We start from the raw sequence: 19075 nt of genomic DNA, 5'->3' as shown, positions 1-19075 counted from the left end.
TAAGAAACAATCTCGGCCAACCTAATGGCAGCTGTTGTTGGCCCTGCGGAATAAATCAATCAAATGACAAATATGCTTAGGCAATTGTCAAGCCAAGTGGCTGCCTGGGTTTTTGGCCTAATTTCATTCGGAGCGGAGCGGCAACTGCGGTTTTGTGTGTTGTTTTAGCCAAAGCCACATGAGCGCCGAGTCCTTCGTTAGTTTTCTTGTCACATTTTATAGGGCGCATATGTGGCAGCGTTTTTCCCCTGCTGGCCGCACGTTCCTCGTCCTGGCTTACAGTTAATTTTGAGTGAAATTCAATTTATCATTGAGCGGGGCATAAATCCGCATTTGGGCCACTTTCGGCTCGTTACGGACACAGAGCACAGAAACACATATAGCATCGCAGCTTAGATTTATTTGGGCCGATCCTGTTTGGTTGTTTGGCTGTCGCATCGCATTTCCCACGACATTAGCAAACTGCCTTCAATTTGTCAGCAATGAAACTTTGGCTCGCCTACTTAGTACTGACTGTATTCGCCATGCATTTAATGGCCCTATGTTGTGCAGCACATCGAGAATTTAGTGGAACTTTCCTTGTTTATTGGCCAGAACTGTAATCGACATTTATCGCCTCTTTCATGGCAAAGACTTGGCTTTAATGTCTGCCCACGCTTTAACGCCTTCATGGAGCGGGGATGGAAAAAACAGAAGTACACAGTATGTATGTAGATAGATCCAACCGAAGCGTACGACGAGACATGGGCAAAAAGTTCGTTTGCAACTTTTGCCATATTTTTCCACAGTCCCCAATGCTTTCGACAATTTTTAGTACATTGCTCCTAGCAGCCCCCCCTCGATTTTACATACATATATATTTTTGTGTGTGACAAAGGCAATTTTCTGCACAGCTTTGATCAAAGTTTTCGGGACCATGGCATCAGTAAATTAAATTTGACTTACACACAAAATTCGGCATAAAATAGGAAGCAAGTAAATAAATCCTCGGCATAAATTTGAGCTATATGTCACTCGCTTAAATCGATATGCGCAGCTCTTAAAAGCTGGGAAAATTGAATTTGCCCGAACAATTTCGTTGCCTACTTTTGTGGGCAAATCGATCAATGGCCCTGAATACCATTTATATATCCATTAGGTGGCCAGATAAAACGTTTTTCATACCCAACTCCATCTGGTGCGCTCTGTGTGTGTCCGGTATTTTTGATTTTTTGCCAAGGAATGCCATTGTTCGAGTCACGTTTAACTGGAAAAGCCAAAGGATATAGCCTTCAACAGTGGCCGGGCTTCTACGGCTCTTTGTCTCTCCTGCTGTTTCTCTGTTGCCTCTTGTTTTGTATCCTGCAATAATTGAGCTTAGAGAGTCTTATGGCAGCTGCATCATTGATTTGCCACCCCTCAATTTTTCCATCGCCCTCGCCATCGCCAACGTCTCTCGCCTCCCGTTCAAGTTTTTGCGAAAGTTTCTCGGTTCGTTTTTCTTTCCATTTTATTTCGTTGGATTTTTGCTTTTAGCCCAAACTCAAACCCGAAAAAGACTTCACAGCCAGACATAGTTGAGTTGCAGCAAAACTTTTTCCATTTGCCAACACAGAGTTCACTTTTGGAGCGAGCGAGAGCGGGCATACGACAATTTTAAAGGCTTTCCTCACTCTCACCCTCTCACTCGCACTCCCACTCTCGCACTTGCACCAGGCAAAATTGCGCATGTATAATTAGTTTTATTTACCACCTGGCACACAAATTTTAATTAGAATTTATGCGTCCTTCTCCAGTGGCCTCCTCCACTCGCTCCCTCCACTAATCCTTTGGCTGCTCCCCGGGCTGCAACTTCTTCTTTGTCTTCTAAGCCGTCTTTGGCTGTAAGGAATTTCCTGCCGGCCAAGCGATTTATCTTCAGCTATTTCGCTGTGCACTGCAAATTTATCGGACTCTTTGCCTTTAGTATTTCAATTAAATAGTTTCTCCACTTTTGTAATAAATAATATTTAACAATGTTCCTTATAGTAAAAGTATACTACATAAAGTTCGCACGAACCTATTCATTTTTCCCAGTGTAGTCCCTCTTTCGCCGACCTAAACTGTAGTTGCTGGCCATATGTAATACGAGTATTTCAATTATAAAAGCAATTTACTGGAGGATGGGCACGTTTCGATTACAATAAGCGTATTAGCTTACCAATTACCATGCTGAGAAACGAACGGATGGCCAAGAAAACGACAGGAAAAAGGGGTATAGATTACTATTCACCTGGTTAGTGGAGTGTGCCTCGAATTCGGCAAACACAGAGAATGCAAAAATAGTTGCCGGCACTTCAGGATGCCACAGTGTTGCAGGGCTTGACATTTTAATTGCCATCTGCGAGGGTATGCCATCAGCCACGTTGCGTATACGCCGCGTTGAGTTGTCCACATTGTTGCCGCGAAGTGCCGCGGATAACTTTAGCAGCGGCGACTGCGTGCAGCACAAAGGGCCACTTAAAGTTGCCACACAGGCGCTGCTCACAAAAGGGGATTTGCTTTGAACGAAACGACACGAAACGCAACGCAACGAGAATGCGAATGAGATGGCCGAAGGCGAAAGGGTGGGCTTAAAGGTCGGCGGCGCCAATGCTGAAGTCTGTAATGCAATTACAAATGCAGGTGGAGTAGCTCCGGCAGCTTTAGCAGCTTCAGCTGGAGCGGCATTGCCGGCACTAGTTGGCATCCAGCCAGGTGTCACCGAAGCGGCGTTGGACTCCCACTTTTGTCTCCCTTTCGCTCATCTGAAATGGTTGACTTATCAACTAAAGTGCCGCATTAAAAGGAGCAAAAATGGGGGGGAAAGAAAAAATAGTCAAGCGCTTTGCCCTTTGCACATTTGTAGGGCCATTGAGCAGGGCTCTTCTTGTGTCTCTCCCTTGTGCCCGCCCCCTCCTGCTTACTTTCAAGTCCTTTGAGTGGTCATGACGCAGACAAAGGGCATTAGAAATGGTCAGATAAGAAGATATGTAAATGATCTGCAGCTGGGAGCGTGTGCGACTTAAGTTGAGTGCCTAGCCATTTGGGACAGAGTTTATGCTGCAGTGATTAAATCGTATCTATTTTTTGTAAACTGTGTATAAGATTTATAATCTGCAATCTTTTTACATACACACTGTACCACAGTGCGTATGATTATTCTTTTGTGTAACGTTATCACCCATACGCACAGTTTTCCTCATTTCTTCATTTCGTTATGATAAAAAGTGCCTGGGAATGCTTTAACAGAAAGCGTGCTAAACTTTTGTGCCCAGTCCTTTTGAATGCAAATGAAAGTGTCAGACCGACCAGACACATGAAAACCCTGACACACGCAGAGTGGCAGACATCAAACATTAAGCACTTAAGGCCATGAATTCGATTCTGGTCAAGGGGGGGCAGAGGTCAGGGGCGGGAGTTGTGGGCGTTGGGCGGTGGTCGGTGGTCTGAGGGCTGAGGGTAAACCGAGTTGCAGAAACAGAGATCATGCGGCGACATGTCGGGCATATCAATCACTACCCCTACGCCCTCTCGCAGAGCATAAACCTATTATTTTTCAACCGCAACTCCCCCTATCGGGTTTCCTAAGCCTGCGGCAGCTCCACTCATGTTTTTGCCAACTCCACAGCAGCGATGATAATTCGGTCAGTTCGGTCTGTCCCGACTTGGTCTGTATGTCGCTATGTTACTATGTCTGTATGTCGCTATGTCGGCCAGTTGGCAGGATTAACTTGCCGGGATTAACAGCGCCAGTGACCGCAGACAGAGACGGCGACGGAGGGGGAGGCGGAGGAGGTGGAGGCGGAGGCGACGGGGCCAAAAACAGAATTAGGGACAGAATGCGCTGCAAGGAGCCAACCAGAAATCTCTTTAATGTTTGACCTTTACGCCAAATATGCTTTTTGCTGCTCTTAGTCAGCACTGTGTCAGTGCACAGAGAAGAATATCCAAGAACTAGTTTTGTACTTTTTTTGTTAATATAAGATTATTTATTGTAATATTTTTATATATTTTTGTGCCTAATTTGTAAGAGTTAGTCTCCGCAAACAGATAATATCTAAAGTTTCCCAGAAGGAATGTGGTCCAATTTAATAAACTATTTTTGCATATATTAAGTCACTTATATAAATGCATTTATAGATGTGCATATATAAAATGCCTAACAAATCCAATTTCTGTACGTCCTTAGATCCTTTTTCCTCTGAGTGCAAACAGGACATACCACCCCTCACAGCTTGAGGCTGTGGCAAACTTTTTTTAAAGAAGCAATTTGCTGCTGAATTTATGTGGTAATTACCACAACGGTCGCGCTGCAGCAAATTAAGTTTTGCCAGCTGGCAGCGAGCAGCTCGACACGAGACATTTTGCTGGCCAACTAAGCGGATTACTATTTTATACTTGGCTCTTGCTTGAATTTTCGGGTTTTTTTTGTTTTTTTGGGTCTTTTGGTCTGCGGCAAAATTTGCCTTTTTACAATGCGATAAGCGCAATTTAGGAGCCAACCGAATAACAAAAACTAAGTGGCTGTGGAAGATGCCGAATCGTGACCATTTTGATCACGTAGTGCCTTTAAGCTGAATTTGGCCATGGAAATGGGAAATGGAGCTTCTTGGCCGGACTGCAGCCTAATCGCATTTCTGCTGCCAATCAGAGGAATTTGTGCCAGGCCAATGGAAAGCGTGAAAAGTGTGCTAACTACCCACTCCTAGTCATGCATGATATGATTTTCACGTTTCCCGGTCAACGATTATGGCCATAAACCAGTTGCCAGCGAAAATAAACTGCTGCTTTCGTACTTAACAGCCCCCAAAAGTCGAGCGAAAGTTTTGGTCGAGAAAATTATGAAATGAAAATTACCAAATGAAGTCGGTTTTTATGTTGTCTGCTTGCGAGTTGAACAATAAAAAGTTCAAAGTATTTTGATGATCCTTTTGAAAAGGAATTTCTTTATAAACCAATATGCCAGCCAAGCTGGAGCGGAAATTGCTTGACATTAAATTCAATGCGATTAGGTCAGACCGAACACTTGGGGGAAATTGAAACATGAAGAAACATAAAGAATTGGGGGGCGAGGGGCCACTATTGATTGATAACATTCGCAGCCATCCTCTGATGTGTGTGCACTTAAATTTGATATCCTTTGTGGGGAGAATAGCTCGGCAGGACTCTGCCTCGAGTGCTGGCATTTCTTTGCTCCGGCTTCTGCCCTTATTATCATTCGTTAAGCTTTTTGCGCATTGTCCTGTCGCCCAGTCGCCCTCCCGTCACCCAGTCTCGTCCTGGTGCCCATTAATGCACAGGCCCAGGACGCAGGACCCGGAGCAAGGAGCATGGAGCATGGAGCTCGTCCATGTGACCCAAATAGGTCTCGTTTTAGGACTTAATGGCATAATGACGGCAGCACTGCTGCAACAACACCAAGAACTCGAGTCAAAGCAAACATGCGACCAACAAAAAATTTGGAACAATTTCCCAGGGTAAAGCTACCACCGCCCACTCTCACTGCCCCCTTTTCTTTCGTCCCTCAATCGACCACTTTAAAAAGTTGCCGCAAAATGAAATTGAAAAGTCAATACAATGTAATTGTTGTCCTCTCCCTCGGAAACTGTGTTGTCCTTTTGCCGCAGCCAGCGACGATGTTCATTCAATTTATTTGTAATTTTTTAACAATTTAACAGTTAAAAAACAAACCAAAACAGGCGAAAAAAAGAGAAGAAAAAGTCGAAAATAAACTTTTGCACCCGGCAAACACACAGCGTGTATATGTATATGTAGGAGTATGAACTCAAAAAAGGGGCAACCTGGAGTGCGACGGAGATAGCACGAGAGTGGTGGCCCAAAGCAAATACAATTATGCTGGGCAACAACAAGAAGAACAGCAACAACAACAGCAGAAGTGCTAAGCAAATACTTGCCACGCCCCCCGCTGCCAAAAGCGCCCCTCTCGAAAAAGCCGCGTGCTTAGAATGTGTAATTCATTTGAAAGTTTTTGCACCACTCACTGGCGATGCTCTGTCGACAGAAATTAATTTAACTTTCGGCTCGGCTAGAAAGTGGTTTCCCTCCCCTCCCCTCCCCACAAAGTACCGCCCGCGGAAAAGGGTCAGCAAGGTCAGGGGCCAGGGCTTAAAGTGTTGGATGTGCATTTCAATCAATTAACATTTCCACGAGTGCCTCACAGGTTCCTTAACACGATTATTGCACGAAATTCACTTAGGCAAAGGTTCTTAGGAAGCCATCTTTCTGCTACACGTTAAAAAAATGCGTTTTAGAGGAGTATATAGCATTGTAAAGTAAAGTTCATAGTATGCATATGTAACATATGTTATGTTAAGTGAGGGCAAAGCAAAAACATAAAAACATCACATTCTACGATGTATTTTTCTGTTGATGCACTGACTCTACATTTGTGGCCGTCTGTTTGCTTGGCAAAAGTTTTAATTATAGTTGCAGGATCTGTTGTTGCACGGAATGCTCATATCCTCCAGCCAAGATGCTGTGTCGGAAATTGCAACTTTAAGCGGTTTTAGCTTAATTTGACTTGCAGAGCACACACATATCCACACACACACACTCTCACACACACGCATTCATATCCTGGGAGCCTGGCTGCACAGACACTGGCAAAACACTTGGTAATCAGAGCGTGGCTGAGAGCCAAAACATTTTTGGCATAAACGCCCAGAACTGTCGAAACAATGAAGTACGACCAGTAGTGCCGCCTTCAAGGGGATTGCAAAACTATTTGCGGCATGCTGAAAGCAAATGAATGCAACGCCAGAGCTCATGCAATGCTCAATGTTCAATGTGCAATGTGCAATGTGCACTGCTTATGCAGCAGTAATAATAGTAGCCGTAACAACAGAATAACAACTGTGTTTGCGAATTTTCTGAAAAAATATCCGATCGAAAAGGTTAAATTTGCCTAGCAAAGTTGCTAGTATGCAAAGCGAGATTCTGTGCCAGCTCAGAATACACTAGGATTATATTTTAGGATCCGAAGTTTTACGACAAAATGGATAAAGTTCAGAAATGCATTTAAACCAGTTTTTAAGATTCACTGAGTTATGAGTTCACTGGGTTATATACAGTAGAGTTTTTAACTACAGTTAAGTTATGTCGAAAATTTTAATATTGCAGTGGAGTTTTGTAAACAAATACAGCTATTAAAACTTCTTGTAATATACAAATATTGAATTATTTTATATACGTTTTAACTCGGTTTAATTAAACAACTTTAGTTGTTCTTAAAGTTAATTCTGCGAAATCTTAACTCGAGTGCAACGCCGGTTCGTCTGCTATCGTGTGGAAAACCAAGAAAATGTCAGTTCGCTTTTCCCCATTTTTCCCATGTGGTTTTCCTTCACACCGCAAACAGCAGCCAATCTGCTGAGAAGGGAGACCTTAACGGCTGCATTTCGGTGAATTATTGATTTGTGGCTGCGGTGGAAGAGAAAGAACTGCGCCATCTGTTGGTGCAAAAGTGGAGCTAATAGAGGTATTGTGGGCAGAGCTTCAGTCCAAAAGTGCACGAGTGTCAAACGTATTTCCCGGACTGAGTTTACCTCTCAGATTTCTATGGATAGCAGCAATTATTCCGTTGCAGGAGTCCAAATTGTATCTGACCCATTTCACCGCCCCCCTCCAATCCCCTTCATTTGCATAATCGGCTGGGGAGAATGTTCATTGCATACGCACGGGGGCAGAAAGAGGAATAAATTTGTTGATGCACATTACGCATACGCCTAGTTGGCGCAAATTGGCCCATTGGCTTCTGTTTTATCGCTGGCAAAAATTAAAATCTAAGCTCGAAGTTTTCCCCGCCCTTTTCAGAGTGTTTGTGTGTGCGGCTTTGTCCTAATCACATCACGTGCGACTGTCTTGTCTTACATTACACACATCCCTGTTTGGTCTACACTGCGGAAAAATATGCTTAGAACATATGTTAAAGAATGTCTAGTAATAAGGTCTGTCAAATGAGCAAAATGCATGCTTTACTTATTAGAGGAGCCACTTTCCATCACACGATAGCTTGACTCTTATAGCTTATATACTTGTTTTGCCAAGTGTACATGTATATGTGTATATGCAACCAACTTTGTGGCCAAAATTACAGGCCATGTGCTGAGCTGAGCCGGGCTGTTGGCCCGTCGTTGTCTGCTTTTGGCATTTGTCGCAATTGCCGTTAACTGCCAGCGCGTGTTGCCTGCCAACGTTTCATTATCAAAGCCGAGTTTGCCACTAAGCACGTCGTAAACAATAAGCTGGTCCCCTCAGTTTTCGCTTTTGGCCCTGGTGGCCCACGCTTATTACTTTCGCCCCATTACGGGGACACGGTCACAGGACATGGAACATGGAAAACGGGGACACGGAGCAGGACAACGGCCCCTGGACAGCTTAATGGCATGCATGCGCATATGGAGGTACATATAAATATAAATTCAGCCTGAAATCGTTTAATATGACGCATTGTCCTGTCTGCGCGAAGCGAGACCTTAATAATTACCATCGCAATTTCAATTTGCTCACTCCTTTTGATGTTTGCGAGCAGAGCCTGCGGGCATAGAGCTGAAATCTGAAAATATTTCACAAAGCGAACGAAACTCCAGAACTTCTTGACAGTCTCTGCATGCTAGACAAATTGTACGAACTTTCCATTTAGCCGAGCTCTACTGTGCAGTGTGCAATTGACATTATACTCGCAACTGACTGCTAAGTGCTCGCACTCTAATTTAAATTAAACTAATTTGTAAATCTTTAACACACACACACACACACAATCAGAGCGTTCTTTTGTGTGCACTTGTGTGGGTAAATGTTTGCCCTCCATGTGCCCTTGTGTATATTTTTAACCCAAATCCATTAGAGAAGTTACTCAAGAATCCTTTAGATATTTATGTGCTGTGCGCGCTGTCTTAACCCCAGCACACACACACACAGTGGCAACAGCAGATGCAGATACATTCGCAGATTCAGATACAGATACAGATACAGATTCGCACACAGATGCAATGGCAGTTGCTTAGCGAAGAGATTGCGAGCGGACAAGCTGAGCACAGCAGAGGTCACATCAAGTAAATAGCAACGTCGTCGAGGCAAACAAATACGCAAACATTTATAAGACTGCTAAGCTCATAACGAAATGCACTTACACTCGAGTACAAGCAGACTAACACACACACACACACACACACATGTAGGGTGACCACCATTCCCTCTTGGATTTTTGCCATGCTAAACACGCGAACACTGAACCAAATGAGGGGTAATACAAATGTACATATATGTTATGTTATTTAAAGGGTCAATATCCTTTAGTATTATTTTTCAATTGTGTACACAACATATAGATGACATGGAATTTTGCCAGGAGAACATCTGGTTGCCATAACTTTGTTTCCCGACCAGATATCACGATCCAGTGCCAGTTCTCTGCGTGCATCAAGTATACGCCAAGTGGGACGAGCTACAAGCGAGCGCAGGAGCTCATCTCCTATTCATGCCAATGTCCTGGGACAATGTCAATGGAACCGCGGAGCACAGTCGCTTTTCAGCTGGCTTAGCCACCGCTCAGCGGTGCGCTAATGGCCCCCAATCGCGGTAACGGCATTGGGATCGGGATCGGGATCAGGCCAAAAATATGCTGAGCCGATTGTGCAGCTGGCCGAAATGTAATTAACTGCATATACCCTGGGAAATAAAGATATTCGGATGCGGGCAGCCGCCAGCGCTTGTCACTCAATTTCACTGTTGCACCCGCATCGCACACTCACACACACTAACTCACACACACTCACAAACACTCACTCACTCACACACACACTCACTTGAACTGGAAATTCGCACCGCACGAACTTGCACGCTCTTCTTCTCTCGTGCTCGCCTGCTTTTGCCCTCATGTCCGCGCATATTAAAAGTTTAATGTAAATGTAATGAGTGCCAGCGCATGCAAATGAACAGTTTGGCTTTGGCCCCCGAGCCACGCCCCCCGCACTGTACCGCCCCATCAGCCCAACGCCTTTATTGCTTTTGCGGTTGCAGCAGCTGTGCGGTATCCACGTTGGCCCACTGCTAATGAGTTGAGTCACTTAAATACATTGAAAGCGGTGCAAAATTTAAAGTACATTTAGCGCCGTTTGCCGAAAGGATTGTGCTGAAAAAGTGCTGCAAAATGGATTTGCCATCCCATTGAAATATACTAGAGAAACTGATTATGCATTTGTATCTACAATCTACACTGATCTTTATCCACCTTATGCGCCATCGCGACTTTTTCGATGACAAACGGAAGTCGCTTGCTTGACCATCTGCCATTTCCGCCATCAGGAATGCCACAATTTCGAGAGATTATTTCGTTGTCAGCCGTTGGGCCGGCGGCCGTTAATTGAATTGGCTTCTTCGCCGGCGAGCTTGTCACATCTGCTCCATCTGCTCCATTTGCTCCATTTGGGCCAGATGTTACACCTGACCACGCCCACATATACATTCATATACACTCACACACACACGCAGGCAGGCAGGCAGGCAGGCACACTCATACTCGTATAGATTCGCATCGCATCGCTTACACGCACGTGCGCACTACTACATAGGCAGTGGCACGCCCCCTATCACACCTTAATACGCATTCATGCATACCAAACGTTGAGTACGAGTGCCAGGACGAGATCCTTAACCATTTCGGCAGGGGAATGCGGATGCGAATGAGGATGAGGATGGGCAAATGTTGGCAATGAGTCCCAATGAGTCGCAATGATGATGGTGCCTTACACACTTTCTCAGTTTCCCAGGTTCCCAGTTTCCCAGTTTCTCAGTTTCCTTTGCTGGCAGGCCAAAAAGGGCGTTTAATTAAATGAAGTCGTTTGCATTAATGTTGTCATTACGCATTTGCCTACGGGGCCCTTCGGAAAAAAAAAACAAAAAAAAGACCCGAAATAGAGCAAGATGCACAAAATTCATTACTTAAATGAGGAGCAGGTGCCTGGCCTTTGTTACCTGCAAAGAAACATAAGCAGAATTCGTGTATCCATTGCCATTGGGGCCCCATTATGAATGTCCTGCTCGGGAATAAAGAAACCGGTGGAGAGCAGATTTCCCTCCTCCCATCCAAATTCAATTCTCGCTCGCATCAACCGATTTCCCACTCACTCCGGCCAGCCCAGTATCGAATTTTCCTCTTTCGTTTCACAGCGCTGGAAAAAACAGATTTTTAGTGCTTTATTGCTCTTCTACGTGCACGAGGTGTGGGTAATGTCAATTAAATTGGACGCGGTTCTCTGCCGCCCTTTGTGCCTATTAAGAGCCATCAAGTTGCCATGTCACAAGTCCAGCTAATTTGCTACCCTGCTTTCTAACCAGGGGTTGCTGTTTATATGATCTGTTTTATTTGTGAGCTTAGATCAAAAATTCAAATACACAGTGTTGGCTTTCACACAGGATTCAATCATTACATCGAGTTTAGCGTTATGCGATTTAAACACACATGAGCTACATAGCACAGTATGAAGATGATGGCTGGATTCGACTCATTGCTGCTGGCCCAGTCATATGCCGTTTTCCTGATCCACTTTACGCCGCTAAATACGTCCGTGTAGACAGACGGAGTATCGCTGCAGCCGCAGCCAATCGGATAGGCCACAATGCCGACAACCACCTTTCCGGCAAGTAATGGAGATCCGATGTCGCCGCTGCACGGATCCGCGTCTGTCCACTTATTTTTACCAGCACACAGCATTCCTTCGCCGTAGTGCCGGAAATACGTCTTACACAATGCGTTGTCCATGAGTATCACGTCCACTTGGTATATGTTCACTGCCAAAGGGCCGCCCTGGAAATTGTAAATAAGATTGAGGAAAACACAGAAAATTTGGAAAATTGCCGTACAAAATACATTCTTCCCCAGCCGAGGAGTGTGTGTTTGAAGCCAATTTTCGGCGCCGTGTTCGGCAGGTGAAGGAATCCAATGCGGGGGTCATTCAAGGGCATTTTCTCCTGCAGTTTCAGTAGAGCCATGTTGTAGGTGTTGTGCATGGTGAAGTTATTTGGGACGTACAGACTTGTCACTGGCGAACAGACCGACTTTCCGGGGACGTAACGCAGTCTATGTGGAGATCCGGCCACCACCAGCAGCCATCGAGGCTTGTACATGATCTTGGATTGTCTACAAGGATGATCAAGGATATTAGTTTCGAGATCTACTACTGGGTTAACTATAGTACCTACGCCATGACACAGTGGGCGGCGGTAAGCACCCATCGGTTGGATAGAAGCCCTCCACCGCAATAGTGATTGTCGCCAAAATACTTGTTCGGGGTTCTCGATCTGATGGACACCACGTACTTGGCCAACTCGAGGGTGTCCTCTCCATGAAATTCGGGCGGTTCTAAGCGCTTCATCCGATGGGCTCCACTGAGGATTACCATCACTGCTATTAAAATGGCTACATATTGGTGTTTCTTTGCCATATACAAGGGACACTAGAATATTTGGTTAGCTGTGATAACTGATTTAATTTGAGTTTGAGTTTGTGAATTTGTTGATGGATGCCAGTATGGTATTATGTTCCTGTATCAATACTGAGCTAGGTAATTTATTGCTATTTGTTTGCTATTTAACTCCCAATATCCTCGAGTAAGCAAAACAATCTAATCAAGTTCGACAATTAAGTTGTGTATATGCAATTTAATCCAACTTATAAGCAACTACTCGTACACTGACCGACGCAAGGTGAAGCTCATGGGCAATCTTGTATCTCAAGTCAATTACTTTCGAATTGAAACGATTTTGTTCTATGTGCATATTAAGTACGCCTCGCTGCGGTTCATCTGGCAGCTGAGTGCGCTGTTTTTGCTTGGTCCTCGCCTGCAGGCGTTTAAAGTTGGTTTCTGGCCATGTTTTTATGGCTTGACTTCCTTTTTGTGTCCTTTAAGTTTCCATTTCCACTTTGAGCCGTGCTCTGGTCCACTTTGCTCCTTTTCGCTTCTCGGCCGCGTGTTTGTGTAGGGCTCAAGTATGTTTAAGTAAAGTTTGCTCGCCAACTTTTGTCAAAGTATTTCGTGTTCTCAAATATTTTCATTTGCCGAGCCAGCTGCACCAAATAATTGAGGTTTAGTTTTTGCCCGAAATGCCGCTTTTTCTCCGAATGCCACTTATTTTTTTGTTTGTTTTTTTTTTGGGTTTCGCTGGGCAGGCAGAGGGCAACCGAAGCCGAACCAACTTGTGATGATTTGCGGCAGGCAAATTTATTGACAATTCATGGCTCTTGGTTACCCAGAAGCCCATCTTGCCCCCACTCTCTCTCTCTCTCTGTGTGTGAGTGAGGCCGTTCAAGCGTTTTGTTGAACTTTTGCGCAAGTTTGTCGCAAGTTTCCGTTTCCGGCTGGCAGGCCATGACAAAGTGCCGCACATTAAGCTGAAGATTTTTCATTTTTCTCCGCTCTATCTCACTCAGTCGCTTCCCTTTTCCCTTTTCCCATTTTCCTCCGCCCAGTCGCTGTTTTTGTTATCACCGAGGCCGCAGCCAAGACAAACCAAAAAGCGCAAAAGTTTAAATTAATGACACTCAACTATTAGCAAAATTAAATAGTGCTAAGATTATGTCTGCAAACTTGGAATGCGGTCAGGGACAGGGATGGGTTTCCATCCCTCGCTCTTCAGCTTTTCCGCATTTCCGCATTTCCGCTTTTCCGTTCTCAATATGTCTTCGACTGGGGCGGCCATGGAACTGCCCAATTTGCGGTGACAGCGCCTGAAAGTAGGCAACAGGCTTGTAAATTGCCAATGACGCAATACTAGTACACTGAATTTGTTTACGTGTAGTCCGAACTTTCGCCAGACATTGAAATGCACTCTGGCAAACTTAGTTTGTGCGAAACAACGCAATTCACACAAGTGAATTTATCGACCAAGCACTACCCTCAACTCTCACTTTAACTCGCTTTAAGTCACTTGGTAGAAGGGATTTTCCTATTTGTAATAGTTATAAGTTTAATTTATTCCGATTTGATTATAAACGGTTCTGAGCTCAAGCTTAAGCTCTTAAAAATAAAATAAAATAAAATTTAAACTGAGAGAACAGTTCATTAGGTATGTAATATTTTTAATCGTTTGCTGATATACAATCTAGTTGCACTTATGCCTGGTTTTGTGACATATTTTATATATTCCCCACAATCGTAGCCAAAAGAGGATTACAAACACTATATTAGCTTGACAAACTTCACGTGTATCCACATGTAACGCCAGGGGGGCGTGATGAAGGCTCTGGAATTTATTAATAATGCACACGGAGCTAAATAACATTTATTTTTGCCGGCCACCAACCGCAAAAGTATCTCACGAAGGGCGTGGATGACGTAGAATTAGTTAATAAATAAACGCGGTCAAGTTGATTTGTATGTTGCCATTAAGCGCGAATTAATTAGAAATTATTGCCCAGCGAGGAAAGTGCAAATTCGTGTTCGAGGATCTGGGAGGTGTGGAAAGGAGCAGGGGAAGGGGAAGTGGCAGGTGGCAGGTGGGCCAAAGTAATTGACAATTTTTGCATTTGACTCGCGACTCGACTCCACTCCACGGCACTCGACTCCATTTGACTAACACTCGACTCTAGCCAATCTATTCAGCATCATTGTTTGGTGGCCTAATTGAATTACGCTGGCCAGAAGCTGAGCAATAATTAAAAGCGGTCTGCCAATAATCAATGGCCAGGCAGGCACCCAGCTGGAGGCAGGTATCTTCGTCCTGGAGGAGCGACGAGCAACAGGCGGAGGACTCGACTCGAATGGCTCGTAATGGAAATAAATTGGCGCCACACGCAGTTCGCTGGCGACATTGCCGCCGATACAAATACAAATACAAATACAGATACAAATACAGATACAAACATCTGAAAGCCAGCAGTCCTGGCCATTGTCTGGCTGGTTCGACAGTCAAGTGGCACTTGAGCCAGTCCTTTGGCCAGGAGCTCTGGGCCAATCTGCACGGACCCCTTGCGTGTGGCAGCTCATGAATTTCCAAGTGCCCGTTGCCTGGCAGCTGGTTAAAAGTAATGAAGCTCCTTTGGCGTGAGTGTGTGTGTGTGTGTGCCCTCCTCATCTGCTCATATCTCTTTTGTTGCATGCTCCATTTAGGCGCACGTAATTAAATCTAACTTTATTAGCACATTTCTGGGCTCTCCAAGCAGAGGAAGAGCGACTTTGGTGCGAAGCTACTTAGCCATCACCTTACAGTTAAGAAACAAGCTATGCATGCAACATTTGAAAAACATTTGTCTACTTAGATTTATAACTTAGCTCATCCAGTTAAAAAATTCATATGGAGCAGTTGATTGAAGAAATATTTGTACCCTTGCCAACTATTAGTAAGTAAGATATACGTTAGTAATTATCTGTGTACTTCTCAAGTCTCGGTAAGAGTTAACTAGAACCCAAATACATATTTACTGTAAATCTCGTTGTTGTTTCTTGTTGAATGCTGTTGCTATTTGATAACGTTACTGCTGTTGAGTTGTTGCTCAAGACCAACACTTTCAACACCTCCACCACCAACCAGCAAACCACCTGTAGCCACCAAAAACCACCACTAAACCACCAAACCAATCCTCTCTCACTCGTTCTTATTGTGATTTATTCGCTCATTTCTGTGTGTGCATTCAAACCCTTCCACCCGCTCTAGAAAAAATGCAAAAAAACAAATAAATGTGTTTTATGGAGAATTTGCAATTAATTATACACTATACTCTGATCACATTTCTCGTGCTTTTTCCATTCGAACATAAATCAATGCGATACCAATATCAAATTAAACCGCGAAACAATGATGGCAATTGCAGCTGCCACGCCCAGTTTGAGGCGTTCAACGGCCATAGATGGTGATGCAGATGCAGATGCAGACGCAGCCGCAGACGCAGATGGTAATGACAACGAAAACCATGTCAATGGTTATAGCGATGATGATGACGATGATGAACGATGGCTGAGAGCTCCGAGGGCTCAGAAGGTTCAGAAGGCTCAAACTCAGGCTTATGCCGCTCACAATGACAGGCCGCAGACCAAAACAACAGGCGCAATACGTCAAAACAACAACGGCACCAGCAAGAGCAACCAGAGCAACAGCAACTGCAACAGCAGCAGCCACTGCAACAGCAACTGCAACAGCAACAGCAACAATTACAAATCAGCAACAACATCTCAGTCAAACATAAACCATAGATTAGCGCCGAGGGCCAGCTTTCCGGAGATAATGCAGCCACGCCTGTCGCTCAATGGGCTGCTCAACCCCTCGCTGATGCCCTCGCCCCGCCCCCTCTATCGGGATCACAGCTCGAGGTCAATCAACCCACTGACCGCCTACGAGCAGCAGATGGCCGAGCTGGACGGCAGCTTCTATGCGAGCAATGCCGGCTACTTGGGCGCCGGCATGGGCGGCAGTGCCGGCGGTGGCACCACCTGTACAAATCTCACGGTGGGCGGTGGTTCGACTGGTGGCGGTGCATTGGCGGGTGGTGGTGGTACTGCAAACCAAGTGGGTGGCAGTGGCAGTGGACCTGGCGGTGGAGGTGCAGGTGGAGGTGGTGGTGGAGGTGGTGCCGCCATACACACAACCGAACTCTCGATCACACCCACAATGGCCGGCGATGAGCAGTTCATCGATCTGGGGAGCCTGCGTCGCTTCTCGATCGATCGCCAGAGCTTTCTCGGTAAGGTCACGTGATCCCGATCCCAGACCCTGAAAACTTTATCGAAACAACCAAAATTACCAGTAATTTAAACATTATCAAAAGCACACTTTGATTTTTTAAATATTTTGTTTGGATATCCGACTTCTGTGCGCTTTATTTAAGTGGCTATATAAAATTAAAAAAACTAAATTAAAATTGTTTTAAGTTATGCCAAACTAAATTTTTCATAATACTTTCATCCTGACACTCTTAGTCTTAAAATAAAGATTCATGTGCAGTGTTTAAGTCATTTCAATAGGGTTTTTATCACAGATTTTCACAACAGACAGCTCAATAGATTATTTCATGAGCCCCCAACCTTGCACATTGAAGTACTTACCAAAATGATTGCATTTATAATGAGATATTTTCTTTGAACCTCCCTACCATCCGCAGATCTAGGACCAAAGTTTGGCATGACCCAGCCGAAATTCGGGCAGAGTGTCTCGCAACAAGGTTTCTTCACTTCGCACGACAGCCTGGCCACACCATGCGCCTCCAGGGCCTCCAACTCGCACATGGCCACCGTAAGCACTGCCTCCGAAATGGATCTACTGCACAACAAGCAACGCAACAAGTCGCGGGGTCGCCTGAAAACGGCTGCCAGCGGCGATCAGCCGCTCCTGGGCACATGGAACCGATCCACGGGACGCGGCTCGCAGGATAACACGCTGGCCGGCGGCGGAGCCACCAGTTTGGCCATGGGCGGCCACAACCAGTACGGTGGCAACTACTGCAACGGCACAGATCGGTGGGTATCAGCAATACCAGTTACTAACTAAAGTGCTGTCTAACTCAGTTGAGGGGTAATGTAACCATCCCTGTTTTTATTTCTGATTCTATAGCTACCCGCGCTCCCGATCGCAGCAGCAGGGGCACCACAATGCCGCCCAGCAGGCGCACCACCCCTACCAGCTGCAGCACTCGGCCTCCACGGTGTCGCACCACCCGCACGCACACGGTCCACCCTCGCAGGGTGGCCCTGGCGGACCAGGACCGCCCCACGGCGGCCATCCGCATCATCCGCACCACGGTGGCGGCGGGAGTGGGGGCGGTAGTGGACCAGGCTCCCATGGTGGCCAGCCGCATCACCAGAAGCCACGGCGAACGGCCTCGCAGAGGATTCGAGCCGCAACGGCGGCCAGGAAGCTGCACTTCGTCTTTGATCCGGCGGGGCGACTGTGCTACTACTGGTCCATGGTGGTGTCCATGGCCTTCCTGTACAACTTCTGGGTGATAATCTACCGCTTCGCCTTCCAGGAGATCAATCGGCGCACGATCGCCATCTGGTTCTGCCTGGACTACCTGTCCGACTTCCTGTATCTGATCGATATACTGTTCCACTTTCGCACCGGATACCTGGAGGACGGGGTGCTGCAGACGGACGCTCTCAAGCTGCGCACCCACTACATGAACTCGACGATCTTCTACATCGACTGCCTGTGCCTGCTGCCGCTGGACTTCCTCTATCTGTCCATCGGCTTCAACTCGATCCTACGCAGCTTCCGGCTAGTGAAGATCTACCGGTTCTGGGCATTCATGGATCGCACCGAGCGGCACACCAACTACCCGAACCTGTTCCGGAGCACGGCCCTCATCCACTACCTGCTTGTGATATTCCATTGGAACGGCTGTCTCTACCACATCATTCACAAGAACAATGGCTTCGGATCGCGCAACTGGGTCTACCACGACTCGGAGTCGGCGGACGTGGTCAAGCAGTATCTGCAGAGCTACTACTGGTGCACCCTGGCCCTGACCACCATCGGGGATCTGCCCAAGCCGCGCTCCAAGGGCGAGTACGTCTTTGTTATCCTGCAGCTCCTCTTTGGCCTGATGCTCTTCGCCACGGTGCTGGGGCACGTGGCCAACATTGTGACGTCAGTGAGTGCAGCGCGCAAGGAGTTTCAAGGTGAGTACTGGCCACCTTTTATAAGATAAACTATAGACTAGAGCAGAATCTTCAATGGTATGAGGAAATTGTTACTGTGATTATCCACAATATTTTATCCACTCTCTCATACAAAAAAGTAAGCACTGGCAAGCTGATTTCAATATCATATGCAAGTCACTCAAATAAAACCAAATACCCGATTACGTTATTCCTAGCAAATTTATGACAACTTGCGATGCAAGAAAGAAATAATCCAGAAATAGAACAAAAAGAATTTTTGTACTAAAAAGACCGAAATGTTTTTCTAAACAATACATTTTCCTGCAGTCCAACCAAAGTACTTAGCCTGATTAATTATGGTTGTTGTTTTATGAAAAGAATGGAAACTGGAGGTCTGATTGATGGCACAGGACCTAAAGTCCTTGTTTGTATACTGTAGTTATATTCTAGCACAATAAATTGGC

At 45.6% G+C, this 19075-nt stretch overlaps 2 protein-coding genes across 4 annotated transcripts in view; one reads left to right on the top strand and one right to left on the bottom strand.

Moving 5' to 3' along the window:
- The window catches only part of LOC122613842 (cyclic nucleotide-gated cation channel beta-3), a 35117-nt gene that overhangs the window by 939 nt on the left and 15103 nt on the right, over positions 1–19075 (top strand). For both annotated transcript variants that reach the window (XM_043788243.1, XM_043788242.1), the window contains exons 2-3: positions 17114–17468; positions 17563–18629. In XM_043788243.1, the coding sequence (XP_043644178.1) occupies positions 17114–17468; positions 17563–18629 (1422 nt within the window). The remainder of the gene's footprint in view (positions 1–17113; positions 17469–17562; positions 18630–19075) is intronic.
- Positions 11362–12567, bottom strand: LOC122613843 (mite allergen Eur m 3). 2 transcript variants are annotated; one of them, XM_043788244.1, is made up of 3 exons: positions 12223–12564; positions 11884–12160; positions 11362–11827 (listed from the first exon to the last, which is right to left on the bottom strand). In XM_043788244.1, the coding sequence occupies exons 1-3, from the start codon at positions 12462–12464 to the stop codon at positions 11447–11449; spliced, it is 900 nt and encodes a 299-aa protein (XP_043644179.1). In that variant the 5' UTR covers positions 12465–12564; the 3' UTR covers positions 11362–11446. The 2 variants fall into 2 exon arrangements, with proteins under 2 accessions (XP_043644179.1, XP_043644180.1); XM_043788245.1 differs by having other exon boundaries at positions 11670–11827; positions 11891–12160; positions 12223–12567.

Source organism: Drosophila teissieri, chromosome 2R (assembly GCF_016746235.2).
Source record: "Drosophila teissieri strain GT53w chromosome 2R, Prin_Dtei_1.1, whole genome shotgun sequence".
Lineage (NCBI taxonomy): Eukaryota > Metazoa > Arthropoda > Insecta > Diptera > Drosophilidae > Drosophila > Drosophila teissieri.
Note: the sequence above shows the minus strand (reverse complement) of the source record. Positions and strands in the feature narration are given on the sequence as shown.